The sequence below is a fragment of the Helicoverpa armigera genome, chromosome 3 (assembly GCF_030705265.1).
Source record: "Helicoverpa armigera isolate CAAS_96S chromosome 3, ASM3070526v1, whole genome shotgun sequence".
NCBI lineage: Eukaryota > Metazoa > Arthropoda > Insecta > Lepidoptera > Noctuidae > Helicoverpa > Helicoverpa armigera.
In genome coordinates this window covers 1,160,420-1,180,699 of record NC_087122.1, presented here as the reverse complement: position 1 = coordinate 1,180,699, position 20,280 = coordinate 1,160,420, and the positions used below count along the sequence as shown (strand labels likewise).

The 20,280-nt window shown below is 35.5% G+C and overlaps 1 protein-coding gene across 8 annotated transcripts in view; it reads left to right on the top strand.

Moving 5' to 3' along the window:
• LOC110380763 (rho GTPase-activating protein conundrum) overlaps positions 1 to 20,280 on the top strand; it is a 98,371-nt gene that overhangs the window by 72,204 nt on the left and 5,887 nt on the right. For 5 of the 8 annotated variants that reach the window (XM_021340861.3, XM_049836358.2, XM_021340862.3 and 2 more), the window contains one exon: positions 11,059 to 11,297. In XM_021340861.3, the coding sequence (XP_021196536.2) occupies positions 11,059 to 11,297 (239 nt within the window). Of the gene's footprint in view, positions 1 to 3,488; positions 3,641 to 4,880; positions 4,972 to 7,413; positions 7,543 to 11,058; positions 11,298 to 20,280 lie in introns of those variants that run through there. The other 3 variants (XM_021340865.3, XM_049836359.2, XM_021340864.3) reach the window with 3 other exon arrangements.

The window sequence follows — 20,280 nt, the reverse complement described above, 5'->3', positions numbered from 1 at the left end:
TGAATTTAGTATACAAAAAGGTTTCCAGCCAGTACTTCCATTACCAACAATACCTTCTCACGACTACGCAAAGAGTTTTTGTAAGCTGTCATCTCCTTCAGGAAGCTAAGGGTGAGAGTCGTCACGCCACGCTGGTTCTTCCAAGCGTGGGAAGCCATAGCTAGTGCTACCCGGCGTTGTTTACATATTTCTGCCTTTTAATTGGCGGGTACCACTGCATGTGGTTTTAAAATCCTCTTGATAGACGAGCTGTGACTATAGTGTGGGAATCTATTGTATTTACTCCGTAGCGTCTAAAGTAAGGAAATAAAGTGTTAGAAATGTGATGGCGTTGTAAGTAATCCTAATAGAAACGTCTGTTTTAGGTTAGTCATGCTAGAAAGTGACTAGATGTTTTCACTTAGCTCGTTGCGTGTTTACAGTTTAACTTTAAGACCAATTAATGTGATTGTTTTGATCGTTTTTGCTAACGTTCAGAAAATTATAAGAAGAGTCAATAATAAAGTCCAATGTTTATGACGTGAGGATAATTATTTATCGAAAGCATATTTTCATAGTTTTATTACAGAAGATAATACAGATATGCTAAGGACGAAAAAAAAAAAAGTTTGCGTATGTTGGTACCTACACTTGAACTTATGAATATAAAGTTATTCACAAATCCCCAGTTATCATAAAGTTCTCATATAAAATGCAGATATTACGACGCTTCGGTTTATGTGTTAATTACAGGTTTAGTTTATCAACACGGCTTAATAGTTTTTATTGCATATCGCGAGCGTTTAATAAGGCAACGTTTTTATTTCACCGATTAGCAATATCGCGCGCAATGAGGCCCGATAGTGTACGATGTGATTTCAATATAGCTTCATAGATATTTAATTACTGATTTTATCTAAGATAGATGACTAACGGAAACGTTTAGATGCGATGTTACAAGTTTTTGCATCGAATACAACAGCTAATAGAACCACACTTCTTAGAAAGTACGCCCATACTTATTATATAATCACATGAAAATTATATTCCAGACTGTCACATCCGTTGCCTAGCAACCGACGCGTTGGTATGCTCGCATGCTCCCGCGCCGCGGCACGCAACTAAATGTCGACGTGCATCATACTTTTTATAATAATATGCGGTGACTATTCAAGAATATCAGTGTATGCGTGGAATACTAAATGCATGTAAAAAGATAAGCTTAAAGACAGCAGTAAGTAGGCCTTGACAAGAAATCAAGAGCGATGTTTATCAAAAGTTACTGTTTGAGAAGTCGGACGTACCGCAATGCGAATACTTACTTACTTAGATGCTCTATATAACTACAGTGTAGTGCCCTATCATTTAGTTAATTACACAAATTCCCGCGTATCATTCAACTTAAGATTTTTCTCCAATTACCAAGCCACTTAAAAAAACACCCACCCACTGGCCGGCATTGCCCCACCAGATGTTCGCAGAAGCGTAGCCTCTGGCATCGAGAGAGCCAAACTCGAAACAGACCAACGACACCCCATGCACAATTACACCCCTGTGCCACAACGGCTTAAAAGCCGCAGGGGTTTCTACAAAACCGTTGCTCCTGTCGATGGTGAGGCCTCTCGTGCCAGACGGGATCTTTGGCAATCGAGGAGTTTACTGCCCTCCCCGTTTGTCCCGCTCTTAGAAAGTCTCCCTCCTGGACACGATCTCCCGAGAAGAGCCTGGCAGTCTCTAAACAGACTCCGAACACGGGTAGGCCGGAGCAAAGATAACCGATCCAGGTGGGGTTTCGCGGGCGGGGCGAACCTTGGGTGCGAGTGCGGGGCTGCCGTGCAGACGATGTCCCACCTAATCGCATGTCCACTGTGCCCTGAAACCTGCTCGCGGGAGGACTTAATGAGCGCATCCGGCCGTGCTCTCGCTGTGGCGGAATATTGGGCTGACATAGTGTAGTCTCATATGACATGTCATCGACTCGAAAGAAGAAGAACTTAAAAAAAAACCTCTTTATAACGCAGTGATCTAGGTAGGCCATCGGATCCTTAATCCGATTGTCATCTCAATAAAAAGTGGATCATTCGAATCGGTAAGCGAAATCGAGTCCGCGATCCGTAATCGATTCTTGTCAGGTAGTGTTCATGTACTTAACATACTATCCCCGATTGTCGTGTGGGCGAATTTATTTGGCCGCATTTGTAACGGTACATCCTTATTTTATAGCGCCTTTTTTGTTTGTTTCTTTATTTTGAACGCGAGTGTATCTATTGTGACCGTGGTATACTTATTTTGATCGATAGCGTACAGTTTTGCTCATGTAATTCATTTTTTGTGAGGATTTGAAAGTCAGATAGGTTTCTTAAGAATTCTGCATATTTTGACAGCATTAAATCTCTCTCAATATGAAGTTTTTAGCTCACGATACAGAAGCTTACTCCATTCACCTTTGGCTTCAATCCTGAATTAATAAATATATATGCGAAAGTAACTCTGTCAATACGTCAAAACTATTGAACCGAATTCAATATAAAGTGGTACACAGAGAGTGGCACCGTGCATCGGACAGCTCGTTAATGTGACTCCTGCATCTGATCTCTCTCCTGTGGTGTCAGATTACTGTCCCATATACGAGAGGGAAGGAATGGGGACCGCATCTGTGTCTGTGCAAACGCTTGTGCACTACTTATAATATGTTCTGCACAGTTGTTCAATCTTCTTGTAGGAGGATATCACACAGATAGTCCAAAGCTTGAGCCAGACACTGAACAATTTATGCCTGCTAACTATATTGTCAATTCAATTACTTAGACTATACTATGTCATACAGGCATGAAGGGAATGTCTGTAGGTACAAATAGTAGCTACCATTTTATGACTGCATGACATAATACATAGATATAGTCTAGCACAAAGATATACAAGTAATTACTTAATATTCATTGACAGTACACATTGGAATGTTTCCTCGTTATTTAAATGGTAATAAATCCTCTCAGTTAGCAGGCTCGTGTCTCAAGCATCTGAACAGTGGTGTTGCTTCCTATATCATTAGTAATTCACGAATTATATTTATTTATACAAGTTTGAGATTCGCAATTGTGGGGCTTTGTTTATTAATTGAAAATCATCTTATTTTATTTTTATTTTTTAAAAGAATAATATTATTATTTACTTAATATATTTTGTATATACCATTGTTTTTTTATGTAGCACGCCTCTTGAAATTGTTCTGAAGCAATAACTCTGCTTAATTCCTGTAATAAAGTGAAACGGTTTTTTCACCCGAAACTTTTTGATCAGTGTTGTACCTGTGTAAGAAGGACACACCTAATCTACTGTAAAAATAAGAAAATCTATTAATAAAGTGTATTTTCCACAACAAGAGTACTAAAGATCTATGTACGTAAATGCGCAAAAAGATAAAATATTCCGTTAACCAGATCTGTTACTACATAGATTATTTCTATATTTAAATCCGACATCAATGTACTTTATCTTCCTTTTATCTGATTGTTCTGCGCAGAAAAATAATAAAATATAGTTCGACACCATCGCAGTTTCGAAAGAAATTTTGTGACAAACGGTCGTGCAGTTTTTTAAAAACAGCGATTTTAATGGGCAACCAACATGCAGCTGATCAATGCATATCTTCTTCTATTAAGTGAGTCATTTATTTATCATTATTAGGTTAGATTATTATCATTTATCTATTAAGGTTACCCAGTTTACAGAGCTTAGTACCACCGGAGGAACCCGATCTCTGAGTTCAGAGGGAGTCAACTGTCTTTGATTATATTATCTTTGTCAATATAAAGTAAATCGGGATCCTCCGGGACGGGAATTTCAGGGATCGGGAACCTCCGGTATTTACCCGTTTACGGGGGGTTTTCTTACGTATTGTAAAAGGCGTGGCTTTTGTAGTTTTCCATTGTCAGATTACACGATATCTTAAGATGTTTGGCTGATATGTAAATTGTGAAAATGTACTGAATTTGGATATTATGGTGATGTAACTGTGTGATGTTCTTGGCCATGCTTGAGTAATATTTTTAGTTACTAAGCTGAATATTTTTATTTTTCAAATTTTTGCTTTAATTAATTTGTTTTTTACAACACGATACAATAAATTATAATTATATTATTTAATAAGCCTTCTTCTGGTTTAGTCGGCTATAATATTAGGTAATCATAGAAACAAAGAATTTAAATTCGATTAAAATAAATCTAACGCAATTATTCGTTAACCTAATGTGTACTAAAGTACAACTTAGAAGATATACTTTTTTATTTATTAGAACTTAATTCTCTTTATTTGGCCAATTATACAAAAACATATTTATTGCCGATAATTATGTGATTTCAATAGAAATGTACCTATCTATTTATCAGTCCACAAAACAATTATTTTCTTACACACTGGGTATTACATAACTTATCAATGTTAATTGCAAACATTGAATTTGAATATTTACACAGGTTGCCCATTACTCACTAATCGAGTAGCAACGAACTTAATAATATTTGCTAAGCAACTGATTAAACCTTTCTTATGAAAAAATACCTTTACACATAAAAGAATTCCAGAACCGAGCCGATTGTTTTTAAATCCAAGGTATTAAAAACAAGGTAATTAGTAAATTAATCTGTCGAATACCTTTATATCCCAAAAAAACAATAAGCCTACAGTCCTAATTATTATTGTTATTTACATAGACAACAACTAATGTCTCTTAATCTCAGTTGTTTGCGCGCATACAATCTCTAAATACTTTAACCTCATTAGTGATTGAGAGCCCTTTTGTGTGTTATCTATGGTCACCAAGGCTTCTTATTTTGAATTTCCAGTCATTTGGGTTAGTCGGATTCCTGTCTTAGTAGTGAGTGCATTGTGGTGCAGTGTTGGAGATTATATTCTTGGATTGTTTTGGGATTTAAAAATGGTTGTGTTGCTAGGATTTAAGCGAAGGATTTTGTACGATTTCGGTGGTCGTGGTGAGTGAGTTTTTTTTAGTAGCTAATCAATCTATTATTATTATTGGACTCAGCTAGATCTCCTAGGAGCATTTGCGGAGGGTTCAATGACCTTTACAAGCAAACTAATCCTATTTTTTTTTCTATGAAAAATGTACATACATAACGGTATTAACTTTTTTATGTTTGTTATCGCTAATTTCAAAAATATTGTATCTAAATATTAGGACAAATTCCTCATCATTACCTAAAAATAAACCTCATCCATTATTAACTAAAGATTCATAACCACCCACACATAACAACAATAATATGAACACTCATCAATGGGCCAAAACACAATGTTTGACGTTATTACCGGTCGTAAATAGCGAGTGACGCGGGTGAATCCGCGGGATAAATATAGCTTGTCTAGACTGCAGTGCGTTGACACAAATAGTTTGGACGCCCGTGACTAACTAGAGGTCGTATGCAATGGATTAAACTATCGAAAGAGAAATGTAAAAAAACTGACTGAAAAACATATTTTCAAAAGATTTTTTTAATAGGCACTGCGTAAATATTTCCCAAATACCTATAGGCCCAGCCCTTGTTTGTAATTGTATCATTAGTTACATCAGCACTTGACCGACGAATTTTAAAATAAGGCCTGTTCAAATACTAATTTTCATTCATCAACATCAATATCCCTAAGTAGATAATAAATTGTCATAATTTTTCAATCGTCACCTGAAGTTAAATAAGAAATATTCAAAGTCAATGATGGGTAACGATGATTTTCTACAACGATCGATTGAAACCTAATTGATCAATCAATCTATTGATGGATTGATCATTAAGCGGTCTATCATTCAGATTGCTGAGTTTTCAATCAGCTACATGATAATTTGATTCCATTCATTTGTGTTTTTGTAAGCAATAGAAACTTAATAGTAGTTTATGGTCGATAAAATAGATACACATCCGAGAAAATAGAGGTAATGAAAGAAGTTTCTTTTTCAAAATCTTCACTCCAAAACTTCAGTTCTAAACCATTCACCGAACGGAAATAATCCCGTTTCGATTCCATCTAAAAATACATGACCATAATAATTCGGGATCGTCGGCGCACACGCAGTTTGCCGCGTCGCGACGCTCGACGACGACGTCGCGTCGACGTAACGTGGTGTAATTTCTTCTACGTCACGTCACTTTTGACAGTTATGATTTTGACATCTGTCAGATTAGGCGCGAAATCGTGAGAGATTAGGTGTTCGCGTGACACGGTAGATTCTGATGCTCGGTACCGTTAGATCAATATTTAGATTGAGAGTTTAATTTATTTTAATTACTTTAAAATATGTAATTAATATTCAAAAATATTTAAATTATATAGAATAACGTATTTATTTATACAATTAGCATTCGTTTCAAAAAAATATATCTTAAAACGGTTTAATCTTGAAATGGATGCCTCAGTTGCAGTTAGGCTAAGGAATGCGGCCGGTGTACAATAAATCTAAAGGAAAGTCATGCGCTTTGCCAACAACATTGCGAACAAAAAGATATTTCCAATATCTTTCCTCTTTACAAAAGACAGACAAAACATTTTATCATTTAAAGCCTTGTCTCTCGATAAAACTTGCATAATTAGTGATTCACCAAAATATCTTTATTGTTTTTATTTGTTTATCTTAATACGTTAAATATTTCCTACTTATGACTATCTATGTACTTACTATCTCTATCCATTTATTACATGAAATGTGTCAGTACTGTATTTTTAACCGAAGATATCTGCTCGGTACAATAAAATGCGTAATAATTCAATGAAATTTATTATAATTCCACAAAAAACTTATGAGTAATTATTTTACTGCGCTTTATATTTTTACTGTTATTTTAATTTCTTAATTAATGAATGTTTTATTTAATTTATGAGATATACTTTTTAATTTCTTATAAATCTAATAAAGAGCATTCATAAAATACGCATCATGGTGCATGGAGATCAAAAACTAACGATGCGATCGAATTTCTATAAAAAAAATACGTTAATGGTAATTTCTCTCTTCCGTTAATGGTAATTATTAATTAAAACGGCCTATAAACTCAAGGTCAAAACCGAAACACACCCTAAACTAGTACATACGTTATCAATACGGATGTCCAAGTCACGTCTTCACTTCTAAAAAAACAAGAAAAAACACTTCAGTCAACTGATAAGGTATGACTGTAAAAAAATATATTACGCAAACCGATCATTACTTTCATGATATCCATTCATGAAGTCATAATGACTCATTCTAATCATTCACTCTAGACATACAGTCGATACCTGAACGTAAGATCGAGTCACCCGTGACGTATGTACACCCACTCACGCAAGTCGTCACGCAAAAATCTTGCACTATCTCTGTTTTGGCAGGCGTTATTGTGTGGTAGTGTGTACAGGAACTGCAGTTCATTCAGTGTTGGCCCAAATTCGTTGTAATTAGAAATAATTTGTTTAATTGTTGTTGAGTGTTTAGTTTAGTTCTGTTTTGTCATTTGTGTTGTGATCCATGTGTGTTATGGGCGCATTATGTCGGTTTCAAGCCAAATATGTGATAGGTGAGTGCTTTCAATAATTTTCATCGATAAAATAGACGTTGTCCTGTAGTGTTTGAGTTCATCCATTACAAACAAACAAAATTTCCTCTTTGTAATATTAGTGTAGATGAAACTATATTACCCTTATAATGTAGACATATTCCTTTATTTATATCCTAAATGAGATAATATTTGTATTTGTATTTTTATGGCATTTAATTACTTAGTACCAAAAAGTTACTATTGGCTATGGCTGTTTTTTTACTTTGACAGTAAACTTCACTGTGTGGTCCATTCACCCTAGCAGTTAAATTAAACCGTTTATAATAAAAGGTTAAACTGTAAACAAACTGTGTGTGGTTCAGTTTAGTTCAGTTTGTAATTAAATTGTTAATGAATTAGACTGTTTGTTGTTTTTATATTCTTAGAAAATTCCGATAATTTACTTTGTTGATGATGATTATTTTTGAGATCAAAAGTAATGAGAAATTCGTGGAAGGAAATACTTATAGGTCTTTCATTTAGTTATAATGTGTTTATAAATTAAAACTAATGATGTTGGGCGCCAGAAGGCAAATGCCGCAAATATGTTTTAATCTAAGTAATGTGTTTAGAGGGCAAATTAAATATTAACAATTACACATTATATTATCTTGTTACGAAAGAAGACAAATAAATCATTAACTAATAAGTCATTTGTTATTTTATATTTCGAACTCAAAAACTTTAACCTTTTTTTCTCACTACCTAAACAGAAATAAACAAAACTTACCAAAAAACTCAAACACGTGAACATTAAGCGTGCATTTACCTATAAGTAGCCAAATTGAGAGAGTAATAAACAAATAACATCCTGTGTACAGCTGCTGAAATTAACCACACGCTGTATTCACTGAGAGACCTTGCTATTTGTGTTTGTAGTAGGATAGATTTTGACAGGTCATTGATTACTGTATTATCTTTCTTTATTAGTATGAATTAGCACTGCGATAAGGTAATTAGGCCGTAAATTTTTCAAAGTAAAAATATGGCCAATTCAGATGAAATTCACAGTTGAATATGGCCGGTTTCTGAGCACATTAGTCCATAGTTTAGCATCCCTTAATATAAATAGATAAACTGCCGACAGAATCACTCGGAATCCGGCCATTGATAATTTTCCGGTAAAATGCATTTTTTTCGGATCTATTCTAGTGATAAACATAAATAAAAAAACTACATGTAATGTTTAACGATAACATTCAGTCGACCGATTCAAAATAATACACCCCTTCTACCACTTAAGTAAACAAGCAATAAAAACGAAGATACTCCACAGATGAGTAAGCCTGCACTTAATTTACGTAAACACACACATTGCTACTATTTTAGGGCGCAAGTTACACTCAATAAATCTTTCAGGAGTTAGCTGTTCAAACAAGTTGCAGATCTGGTCTGCGTACTCTTTGGACATGTTTAAGGGGATTGCTTTAATGATATTTAACAGTAGTTACCGTTTTAATTAAGTTAAACGTTTAAGTATTGAATTGGCATTTATTTTAGAATGACTACAAACATTTCAAAAGAAAGCTCTAAGGACTTTGGCATTGCTAGATAGATACGTCGATAAAACCTTATAATATAAAATGTATTAAAAAAGTCGCTTGTAAGATCTCAAGATAAATGGGGTTGCAATTGAAAGTAGTTCTCTACTTATGTATAACTGTACTTAAAATAAACCTACTCTTCCAAAATAAAAAAATAATGTGCAATAAAATGACAGACACATAATTTGCAGATTTCAGAAACTCAATATCCAATCTGAGTTTTTGCTTCAAATTGATTCCACCACATTTTCACTGGCTATTTAAAAGCACTTGCTTTATTCAATACATCAACTGCAACAAAATGATACAAAAAGCTCAGCCGCCGTGGCGCTAACCTCTGACTCAGACACGCTATATTTAGGCTCAGACCGCAAATATGAGCATAACAAGCATCCTGTTCTGAGCATCGGTTAACTTGTTACTTGAGTTGAGTATAAACAATGACAATAATGCATTTCGGAAGTATCTCATTGGGGTTAAATATTAAGCTTTTCCTGTTTGCGGGTGAAACTAATTATTTTTGTTGGAAAATGTGCAATTTACAGTAATTATGTCAATATAATTAGCGCTGTAACATAATATTAATAATCATAAGATTAATAACCTCGTATATTATAAATTATAACTGTCCATAAATTATCTGCGTTTTTGCTTGTTCTACAGAAGGATTTTTTATTAAAATTGTGACGAAGAACTGCGTAATTTATTGATCAAATATAGACCAACTAAGATGCCATGCTGTCTATATCAATACAATTTACGATATAATTTATTACTCATTCATCAACTTCGATTATCACGATCTTAGTTTTTCTCAGCACTTTTTCAACTGCGCTATGAATTTCCTTATTTCCAATAATAGGAGTTTTAATATCTATTCTTCTTTAATCAAATCGTGCATCGACAATAATGTAGCAGCTTCCTCGTATAGTCTATAATGTTTATGGTGTTACAATAAGTCCGTAAGTAGGAACGTGCGTGCTTATAAGTTCTTTGGCCTTGCGTTTTTTTTTTCATGTGGCAACCTTGTGTTTTGGTACAGTCTTCTATACAAAGGTTTTGGCCTGAAATTTTAAAAACAAAGGGAATGATCGAATGTACCTATGCACGGTTATCTAACATCATTTGGATTTGGCTTACGGAAACCGATTGATTTTTTAAATCCTACTCAAGTATTTCCATTACGTATTTTTTATAATTTTTGATAATGGGATTCTAAGCACGTAAAATTACACTTGAATGTATAAAAATGTACATTGGTATCGAGTTAATGGATCATGATTTTAGTGTAGGTAGAGAGAACAAAAAAAATTGCGGAAGATTTTTGGAGTGAACAAAAACTTATGAGTTGATTGTAAATTGTATCTGACTCAGCAATAAGTAGGTATAATACATTATAAATTTTTGGATCAACAAAAAAGCTTGTTAAAATATAATTTACATGTTCCCAGAACAAGATTATTCACAAAATTGTAAACTCACTCGAGAGACTTAAATTTTACTAACGATTCCTACAAAAAAACAATTTTACAGAACCACTCATATAGTAGTTTCCAAATTGTTTAAAACGAATTAATCGTCCTCTATTAAAGAATTCAGCAAAAAATCCCTTCTAAAACAAAACTACATATGTACCTAAGTTACACCGAATGGGTTGCTAACCTATTCAAGGTTGCTTATGTATCAATATTTTATTACATCACACTATGTAGGTATTACACATAATATGTAGCACGGTTTATAAATCAGCCATTTTGTTACAACACTGCAGAGCAATGGCCCCTTCTCATACTGAGAAGGAAAGGCGTTTATCACCAATGCTTGCTCAATACGAATTTCCGACATTAGATTTTCTTTTATAGGTCCAGCTTTTATTTTGTCAATACTGTCCCTGAAACTCTTAAGTTCGCACTATAATATTTAATAACATCTAACTCGTTTGTCCCAACAGAAGGCGAACTGGAAACCGAATGGCTTCAAGCGGCAGGCCTCGGGTCCCTGGCGGCTCCGTTCCAAGCAGGTCTGGAGGTCACAGAGGCCCAGCTGGGTGAAGCAGTCAGACCTTTGCCCAGGGAACAGGCGGCTGCAGTGCGCAGGCGTGTTAGAAGACTAAACAGAACTGTGAGGAGGAAGCGAGCCGCTTCCCGAGCGAGGAAACCAGACATCAGAGATGTGTTTAGGGATTTGGAGGTGAGTGACGTCTTAAATTCTTTAATAGACTATGGTTTGTCGAAGAGAATATTAACGACATGTTGGTACTGTTCAACCATGTCAAGATAGAGATAATTTGTTAACTATTGCCATATGTAGTTCTCAGTTCCGAAGCCTATTTGCTGCGATAAGTAGTTATTGCCAAATTCGTTTTTTATGAGGGAAAAGGCTTTCAAGGAGATGATGATATGTTTTATGAGGTTGAGATGTAGGCTATTTCAGAAATGTGTGAAACTTTGCAAAAATTCCTCAATGCTGCATTCGTTCTTATTTTCAAAATGACGACAAATCGTTTTGAGAAATAATGACATGGTACGTGACTGTTTGTATTTTCTAAACTTGGAAAAATCTTACTCAAGAATGAAAATATTTTACCAGTAATTGAGAATTGCATAATTGTCACTTGCTGGACGGATGACAATTAGTTTGGGGAATGTGAAATGTTCAGATAAAACCGTGTTTCTCAGAATCCAGAAAAATATATTCTGACCTATTTACTTTTGTCACAGTGACTACAAAAGTAAAGTACAAATATTGATATTCTATGTATTTAGGTGGATGATGAATAATTTGTGCTTACATTCAATTACCACTACCAATGCGCGTGCGTCTTTAGTTCATCCTTAGATTAATAGATGGCAGAACTTGTCCATAATTCATTCAGTATGAGTAGTTATGTTAATAATGATTCATTCAATCGAAACGTTTGCATGTATGAAAATGTTGAATTGCTTTGGTTAGAGGATAATCGAATTCCAAATCTAGGTACTTGTAAAATGTATTGAATCTTAAATATAGACTGAGACAAAAAAAATACAAATACTAATTATTTTGCCCTTAAAATACATTCTAAACAAGCGGGAAGTCGGATGCTATACATATTCCAATACTTATCGATAAACAAATTGCATTAGCTAAGTCGGTCAATGATTCACCTGCACAAGTAGATAATTTTATCGTAAAAAAACCAAAGAACTTCTGTGAATGTCAGTGAATCATACATCGAAGATTGTACTGACCAGTACAAAGAACTTCCGTCGATACGTACCAAGAATTGTATTGTTAACTACATGCACTTATCACGCAAACTGATTCTTTGACTATGAATCTGTATCTTATATTATTGACTACTAGCTGTTCCCCGTGGTTCCAACTACTTCTGGTAGTTGGACCTGCCTAAAACGATAAATATGTCGTTTCTCAGGTTCTAGATTATCTACACAGTAAACGTCATTAAAATCAGTTCAGTATTATTGTCGTGAAAGCCCGACAGACAGTTACGAACTTTTTAATGATTCACTTAGCAATGCTATAAATATAATCCTTTCCCATAATTTAATCTGGATCAGAAAGAGCGCGTTTCTCACCGACATTACAACTTAAATCATTACCATTATCATTGCCTTCTTTTCATTCCACAATTGCTATCGTAAATCCCAGATCATCAGCCATCACCGCCATTTCTAATGACCATTCCACTCCACTGAACTCAATGAAAACATCTCGAGAAAACTCCATCTGTACGACGAATGTAAGATTTTCTTCGATACAAAGTGTTGCTATAATTCTTCCAGTACTTTCTACGTCTATATCTATCCGATCACCTGTGTTGCGGTTAGCCGCGGTTGATTGGTTGTCATTATATTTAGTTTCACGTGCACTGGGTTAATCGGTTGAGTAAAAGCGGTTATTGTCTGCTGTCTCTGCTTGTGTATTTGTGACCGCCTTTCTGGTTTTCAAGCTGTCAGTGTTTGCACTTCTTCGTTTACAAATAGGTATCTTTATGGCTGCAGCCGTATTTTAGAAATCGGGCACTAATTCAATCCGTTACTATCTTAATTCTGCCAATAGAACTGATAAGTAAATCACCGGTCATAAACCTACAACTCTAACAGCCGGAACTATTAGATTACAATTCCTAAGCCTCATAAAAATCTATCCGGTCATTCTCCAAGTATTAAACTACGGCGATAAAACAAACGCATTACTTATCCAGCGAAATTTAATCACAAGCAATTATCATCCCACGACATCCCAAAAATGCTTCGTGAAACTTTGCACGCAAAAAAGCGAATTTCGGAATCTCTTGATATTCGCGTTGTCGGATCACGCGTTCTCAATCATGCAATTGTTAATAAGAAGCCATTAGCTCCGTGACGAACGCATTGAAATATGTTTCTAACTACTTCGTACTGCATATTAGGGACAGTCGATAATGGATCGTTAGATAAGTATGCAATTAAGGTTTTCGGGGATAGTTGGTAGTTTGCGTGGCTCGAAGCGTGACGTCGTTTATGTGGGACCATTTGAACTTTTAGTGCTGTTGTAAAAGTGTACACAGTTTGAGATAAGTCAAAAGTGATTAGTGTGTTTTGGATGCAGTGCAATGAAGAAGTGCGTATATTATTTACTTTTACTTAAACCCAAAAAAATGATATTCCATACGCTTGTCAATCTGCCTTGGAAACGACTGACGCAAATTCTATACTCATCAAAAATGAATTCGCGACGGCAACTGAAACATAATTGGCAGCAACAATTTTGATTATTACTGTAATTTCCCGTCACTCAATTTCCTTCGGCAGACAGTGAAAGCATACGTAAGAACGTGTGAAAAATCAAAACACGTCGCTTAATTGCGTCAACAAAACATTGGCTTTATGAAAAAATTGCGTAAAATTAATGTCTAGTAGTACGGTAATTTTAATTACACAAGCAATAGCAGTGTTAAGTAGTGAGTGAGGAGGACGCGTTGCGTTGCGTCCGTTGGTTTCCAAACTGCAGTGTAGTGGAGTCAGTGTGTGTAGCTCAGCACTCAAGCACTCATCATGATCTGTGACACGATGCGCGTCAAGGTGTGCGAGAAAGTGGTCAACTGTAAGGGCCTGGCCCTCGTGCGCTCCTATATCGAGGCTCTGGTAAATATCTGTGATTTGTTCAGTGCGAGTGACCTCGGTGACGTCACTTTGGAAAGTTCAAAAAGGTCGGAAAAGGGTGAGGATTTTTGTGCTATCTTTGATGAGTCAAGTCGCAACAAACTCTTTGAACCTATAAAGACGAAGTGTGGAAGAGATATTGAGCAACAAATTGGTACAGAATGATATATCTAAACAGGCCGTGCAATATTGTTTTGCTAAATCACAACAACATGTTTTTGGAATATTCATCGATCTTATGTGAGACCTACGTGACAGATAATACGAGAGTATGGTACATAGGACCTAAACAAGAATAATCTCGTATCATGTGATTGCGGATTAAAATTCCCGAAGATAAAAATAAGTGTTTGTAGGTAGCTTATTGATAAGATTATACTATTGGATTTGTCTGTTTGCTCCTCTTGTTTATCTTAGTTTTCTTCTTCGTGTTGTTTTAATTCCGCAATCGTTTTAACTTTTGTCTTATTCCAATAGTTCATTGGTTTCAGCTTTATCTACTATTTCTATGTCAGTAGTGTTATTTTCTCCAATATATTCGTTATCTGCTACAGCCCCCACGTTATGTTTATTTAAATTATCGGCAGCGATAACATCAGTCCACTAATGCGTTACTGTTTCGAAATCAGATTCACTATCAAATAGACACGTTAGATTTAGGACATACGATTTAATTTATTTTATCTGTCTACGATAATCTATTTGCGTTGTCTGTCGTAATTCCTTTTAAGTGTCCAATTAAATCGTTTATCGCGATTCTAACATTAAAAGCTTTTCTATTATTTCAAGAATATTATTTTTTAGCATGCAATCGAGATATGTTGTTAATTAATTTGCCGGTACCTAGGTCATGTTGCTATCGCGATTAACATTGATTGGCTGATCTAGTTTTACGCTTTGTTTACCAACAATTGCTGAACTGGGGCGAATGAATGCGATCGTAGACGGTTTGCTATTACCTACTAGATATAAATATACCGCGCTTTTCTTCTGTACCATTGTCGTTTATTAGCGTAGCATCTAGTTTTGGTTTCTTCTCCTATTATACTCCACTTGCTAGCTTTGTCCAATTCAAAGTTAATCATGGGTTTATAATAGATTGATCAACAATCGTGATCAATTCTCTGCCAGATTTACCTTTGTTGCTTACTTTACTTCTTCATCTATTTCCTCTACAAAAACTGTGCGATGTTTTTCCACTGTCATGAATTAGATAGCATCTAAAAAAACACGATATTCAACGCTTATTACAGCGAATTATGCATAGGTATCATTGACCAAAGAATTTGGTTGTGCTCAATCAACTATGCGTGCAGGAAGCGCCTACCGTTTATTGTTTTCTAGTGTTTTTATAATTCTCAAGGTAAATCTACTGCTCACATTATAGCTCGTAAAGATTGTGTGTTTAATTATTAAATAATTGATTTCTTGCTGTTGTTGTATGAGTAGAATCTTTCATGTTTTGTCTTTACTTTATTCGGTTCTTTGCTCTGATTCAGGTGTCAAGGTCTTATTGTTTTTGTCTCTTGTCTCATCTTGTAACAGCTCTAGTTCTTTATCATTGTTATGTCTGCCAGCTTTTTGTGTAGTTTATTCTTTTACTTAGGAAGCTGGTTTTTAAATGTCTATAAATAGCTTGTTAAGCAGGTGGTTGTCCTGGCATTTTGTATTTGTTTATGTAGGTATTTTACTTTAGTTAGTTGGCTTTATAACTTGTTTTGTGCCATTTACCTATCCCCAATTTTTATAGTGTTTTTTCCTCAAAGTTCTTAAAGGAAATTACAGTAATTTCAAGAAATTATAAGTACCTAACCATTTCTTTGCAAATCTTGTTGATAAGTAGACCAATAGTAGCCTTTCCATCGTATATAACTTTAACATTCCTCTATCGTTATTCCCTTCTCACAAGTCCTACAATGGCGCTTATCTTCATATCAGTTGCATATGAATAGTTTCATGGTAAACTGATTTTCATGCGTGTCGCCTATTATATGATATTGTTATTCTAACGCGACGGCGTCTGACGCCACAGTTACTTCCCAGTAAATACATGTTTAGATTTTATGTTTGTTTGTTAATCTGAGTTATTCACCTTTGGTGGTATGAATGAATCATTTTGAGTCAAGTGAGCAAACTTTTTGGTAGAACCTATTTCTTCATACAACAGGGACCTTCTCGATGTGTATGACTTGAATTAAAGTAGAGCAAAGTACCTTACTTTACAAGAAATACACAATTTTTTGCTGTGAAACCCTTTTAATGTAGAGGTCAACTAAAAGAAGCTTTTAAATATTGAACTCAAAGTATAGAGAAAATCTCAAACCATTTTAGAAACCGCTAGCATTTCTCTGAAACAACATAACTTCCGATTCTAAGAAACATGAGGCAAGATTTTCACATTTCTATCTAATATCTAAATAAACTCGCTTCAATCTGTGCGGTGCACTTCCTAATATAGCCATAGGTTTCTTGTGGAGATTTCCTTATCAATATTTATCGGGCCTTTAAGGCGGACCACACACTGTCAGTCACCACGCCCGTAGGTACTGCAGTTTGCATAAAACATGTGGTCATCTACATTGGCAATGCGTGGATTTGTGTATTTGCAGATTCATAAGTGTAAACATTATAAGCTAAAGACTTTGTGTTGCGTGAATGCGCTGATCACAGAAACTTCAAAAACAATCTTTTAGTTTGAGGAAGGTCATAGGCTACTTTTTATTCTGATACGTCAAGAAACGGGATACCGGAACAAGCTGGCAGAAGCAGTACATGATTTAGATTACTACAGTTGTATAGAAGAGTTTGGTTGGAAGCACCTGTCTTCTGCGTTACCATAGGCAAATTTAAAACACAAAAGGACACGTGGTGGCTACAAATGTACCTATGAGGGTAATGGAGGTTCCCAGATTCGTCAACCCATATGGTAACAGGTGTATCAGCCTGTTTCTCAAAGCGGTGTGTAATCCGCCTAAGTTGATTAGACTTTATCTAACCGGTTAAACGCGCGCCGCTGACACACATGTCCATTACTAAGGGGCTGTCCCTTCCGCAGTATCCGCGTATCCGCGGTACTCGTATCCGCAGAGAGAGGTACCTATATCCGCAGCGATGGGTACTTGTATCCACAGCGATGGGTACTTGTATCCGCAATGATGGGTACTTGTATCCGCGGTGACGGGTTGATCTCTAATCAATGGTTAGCTTGGCTGGTTCAACGTGTTGCGATAGTGGCAACATTTTAATTGTCCTCGCAGGAAATGCTGTTGTAACTTCTGTTTAATTGGGTGACCACATTGCACATGGTGTAAGTTCGCAGTAGTGTAATTAGGCAGGAAAGAATAAATAGAAAGGGAAAACGCTCCGTGAAATAGGGTGCATACAATTGTTCAAAAAAGACTGAAAATTAAAGGGTTGATTCACATATTAATTATATAAATGAATCGTAAAATACTTACCTATCATTGATACCGAAAGACGTAGTCCAAAAATAAATAATAAATTCAAACCAAAACATTTATTTATAACCTAACCGTGAAATAGATTTCAGTAAAATGTCAACGAACTAGAGTGACCATTATATAAATTGCGATTACATAACGACACAGTTATCATTAATAAGTTGGAATTACATTGAAATTCTTCTAAAAAGTAGCCAGTCATTAATTTAGGAGCTTTCACTGCGATTGTGTAATATATGGACAAACAGTACACACGTAATAATGAGTTTCTCTTCTTAACTAAACACTTAAAATTTAAGTAGAAGGGACAATGGCGACTTAAGTATGAGAATGCTTATTTTTTTTTAGTTTTTATTTCTTTATATTTGGCGGTTGTGTCATTAAGTGGCATAGTTAAAATAATTTATATAATAATCTGGGAACTGAAAGGCCTACTTTGAATTTGTTGGTTAATGACGGTTTGGGTAATTCGTCAATTCAAGAAGAGTTTTTTGAGATTCTAAGTTTTAAATGACATTTGAAAATTGATTATTTTATTGTAGCTCATTATTAAAAAAAATATCTAGGTACCTATATTGATTTCTGACACTAAATAAAACTACTTTTACGGATTTTATCGTGGTTATATTAATATTATTTAATCTCGACGTGTCGAGTCTGTCCGTGACCTGGATGGATGGATGCAGTATTTTTTTGTTTTGAAAATACTTATTTATTTTCAATTCTTAGTTATTTTCAAAACAAAAAAATATTAATTCAATCGATTAATTCATTTATATAGAAAACAAATTCGCCTCCCTTTGTCTGGAAAAATAAATACCTATTTACCTAGCTGAAGGAGATTCAAACAACCAGGAAAAACATGAACTTTTATAGTGAAAACCCAGACACAAAAACAGACAATCGAACCAATAACCGGCAATCAATAGCCATTGTAATATTACAACCGGTAACATCATAATTGTCGAACAATGCATATTTCACACCGTTCATCTGCGCCGACGCACGGCGGAGAGACGCGAGACAAAACGATGCAAAAACTATGAAAAATTCAAAACTATTAAACTACACAATACATTGTAGGAAATTGCTTTAATTAGTCGAAGATTTTGTGCCCGTTTTTGTTGAGTAAAACTTACTTCCACGCTTAGAATAGTGAAGACAGGTATATCATGAAACTTTGTTTCAATGTAACGATGATACTTCGTTTTTTATGTCGGTAAAGCGAATAAGGAAAATGTTTTATGATGTCTACTTCAATCAATAATATTAGACTTATAAAAAATAGGAAGTAGCTCTGAAGAGGTTGTGATTGAATAGCTGTTTAACTTTAGCACTTGATTCGATAGTGATACCTACTGGTACTTTTTCACTGCATTCATCTCCTAAATCATTACATATCTCCCGAGTCTTTTCCAAAGTATGTGGGCGGCTTCCAGTCTAACCGGATGCAGCTGAGCACCTGTGTTTTACAAGGAGCGACTGCCTCTGACCTCCTCAGCCCAATTACCTTACTGTACTTGTAACATTACATTCTGACTACTCGCAACGACTGCCAAAGATGATCAATGACAGCAGGGACCTACAGTTTAACGTGCCCTCCGAATCACTTCTTTATAACTTCCTTCTATTGAGACCTAATTGGTACTATTAGAAGGAAAATAAAACAATTGCCACACGAAGAGATTCCCACGTCAGATGTTTCACCACGTGCTTTCTACCTGTTTCTAATCGCTACTAGTTAGCGCTGATGACAATGAGCGTTTCCGAAGTGATTAGTGCGCGATGATTACACTTCGATGAAGCTGTGATTATGATCGATCTTCAGTTGTATTGTTGGCGTAAGATTTATTGCTTTGTGATTCATCGAGTTTGCTGATTTGTAGACTACCTTGTTTGTTAATATTTCTTTGAGGGCCGAATACAAACATATTGTAAGAAATGTAAGTATTCAAAATACAGAAGGGTTTCTTAAAACTTGAAAGTTGTCTGTATTCAAAACAAAATAAGATATTAATCATCATGTTTCGGGATCGGTAGACATAGATAGAAGTATTCCGTTCCGGATATCTATTTTGTCGCTGTTTCGTATGGCAATGATCTATCGTTGCCTTAACTAAGATTAGGGACATTTTGAACGAAATTAACGTTTCTATTTTTATACTGCTGCTCATTAATTAACAAGGGAACTCATTCGTACAGTAGCGGCGTAAGGGGGGGGCGGAGGGGGCGGTCCGCCCCGGGTGCCACGTCTAAGGGGGTGCCATCTCGGTCGGCACATATCTGCACGACCAGGATGGCGCGGGCAGAAGGGACAAGTCACTGAGGGTGCCATTCTAATCTGCAAAGCCTAGGTTCACTAAATGCACGATATTCAAACAAAACCACAACAGTACATGCGCGAGACGTCGAGGCAACACTGAGAGGGGTGACACAGTCCGGCTGTCACCCCTCTCTTTCTTGTTTATTTTTGTTCTGTTTCCTGATTACTTAAATTAATTCCTCAAACTTAGAAAAAAACTTCTTCTGCGTTTACTTCTTGAGTCCTCAATCTAACAAAAAGTT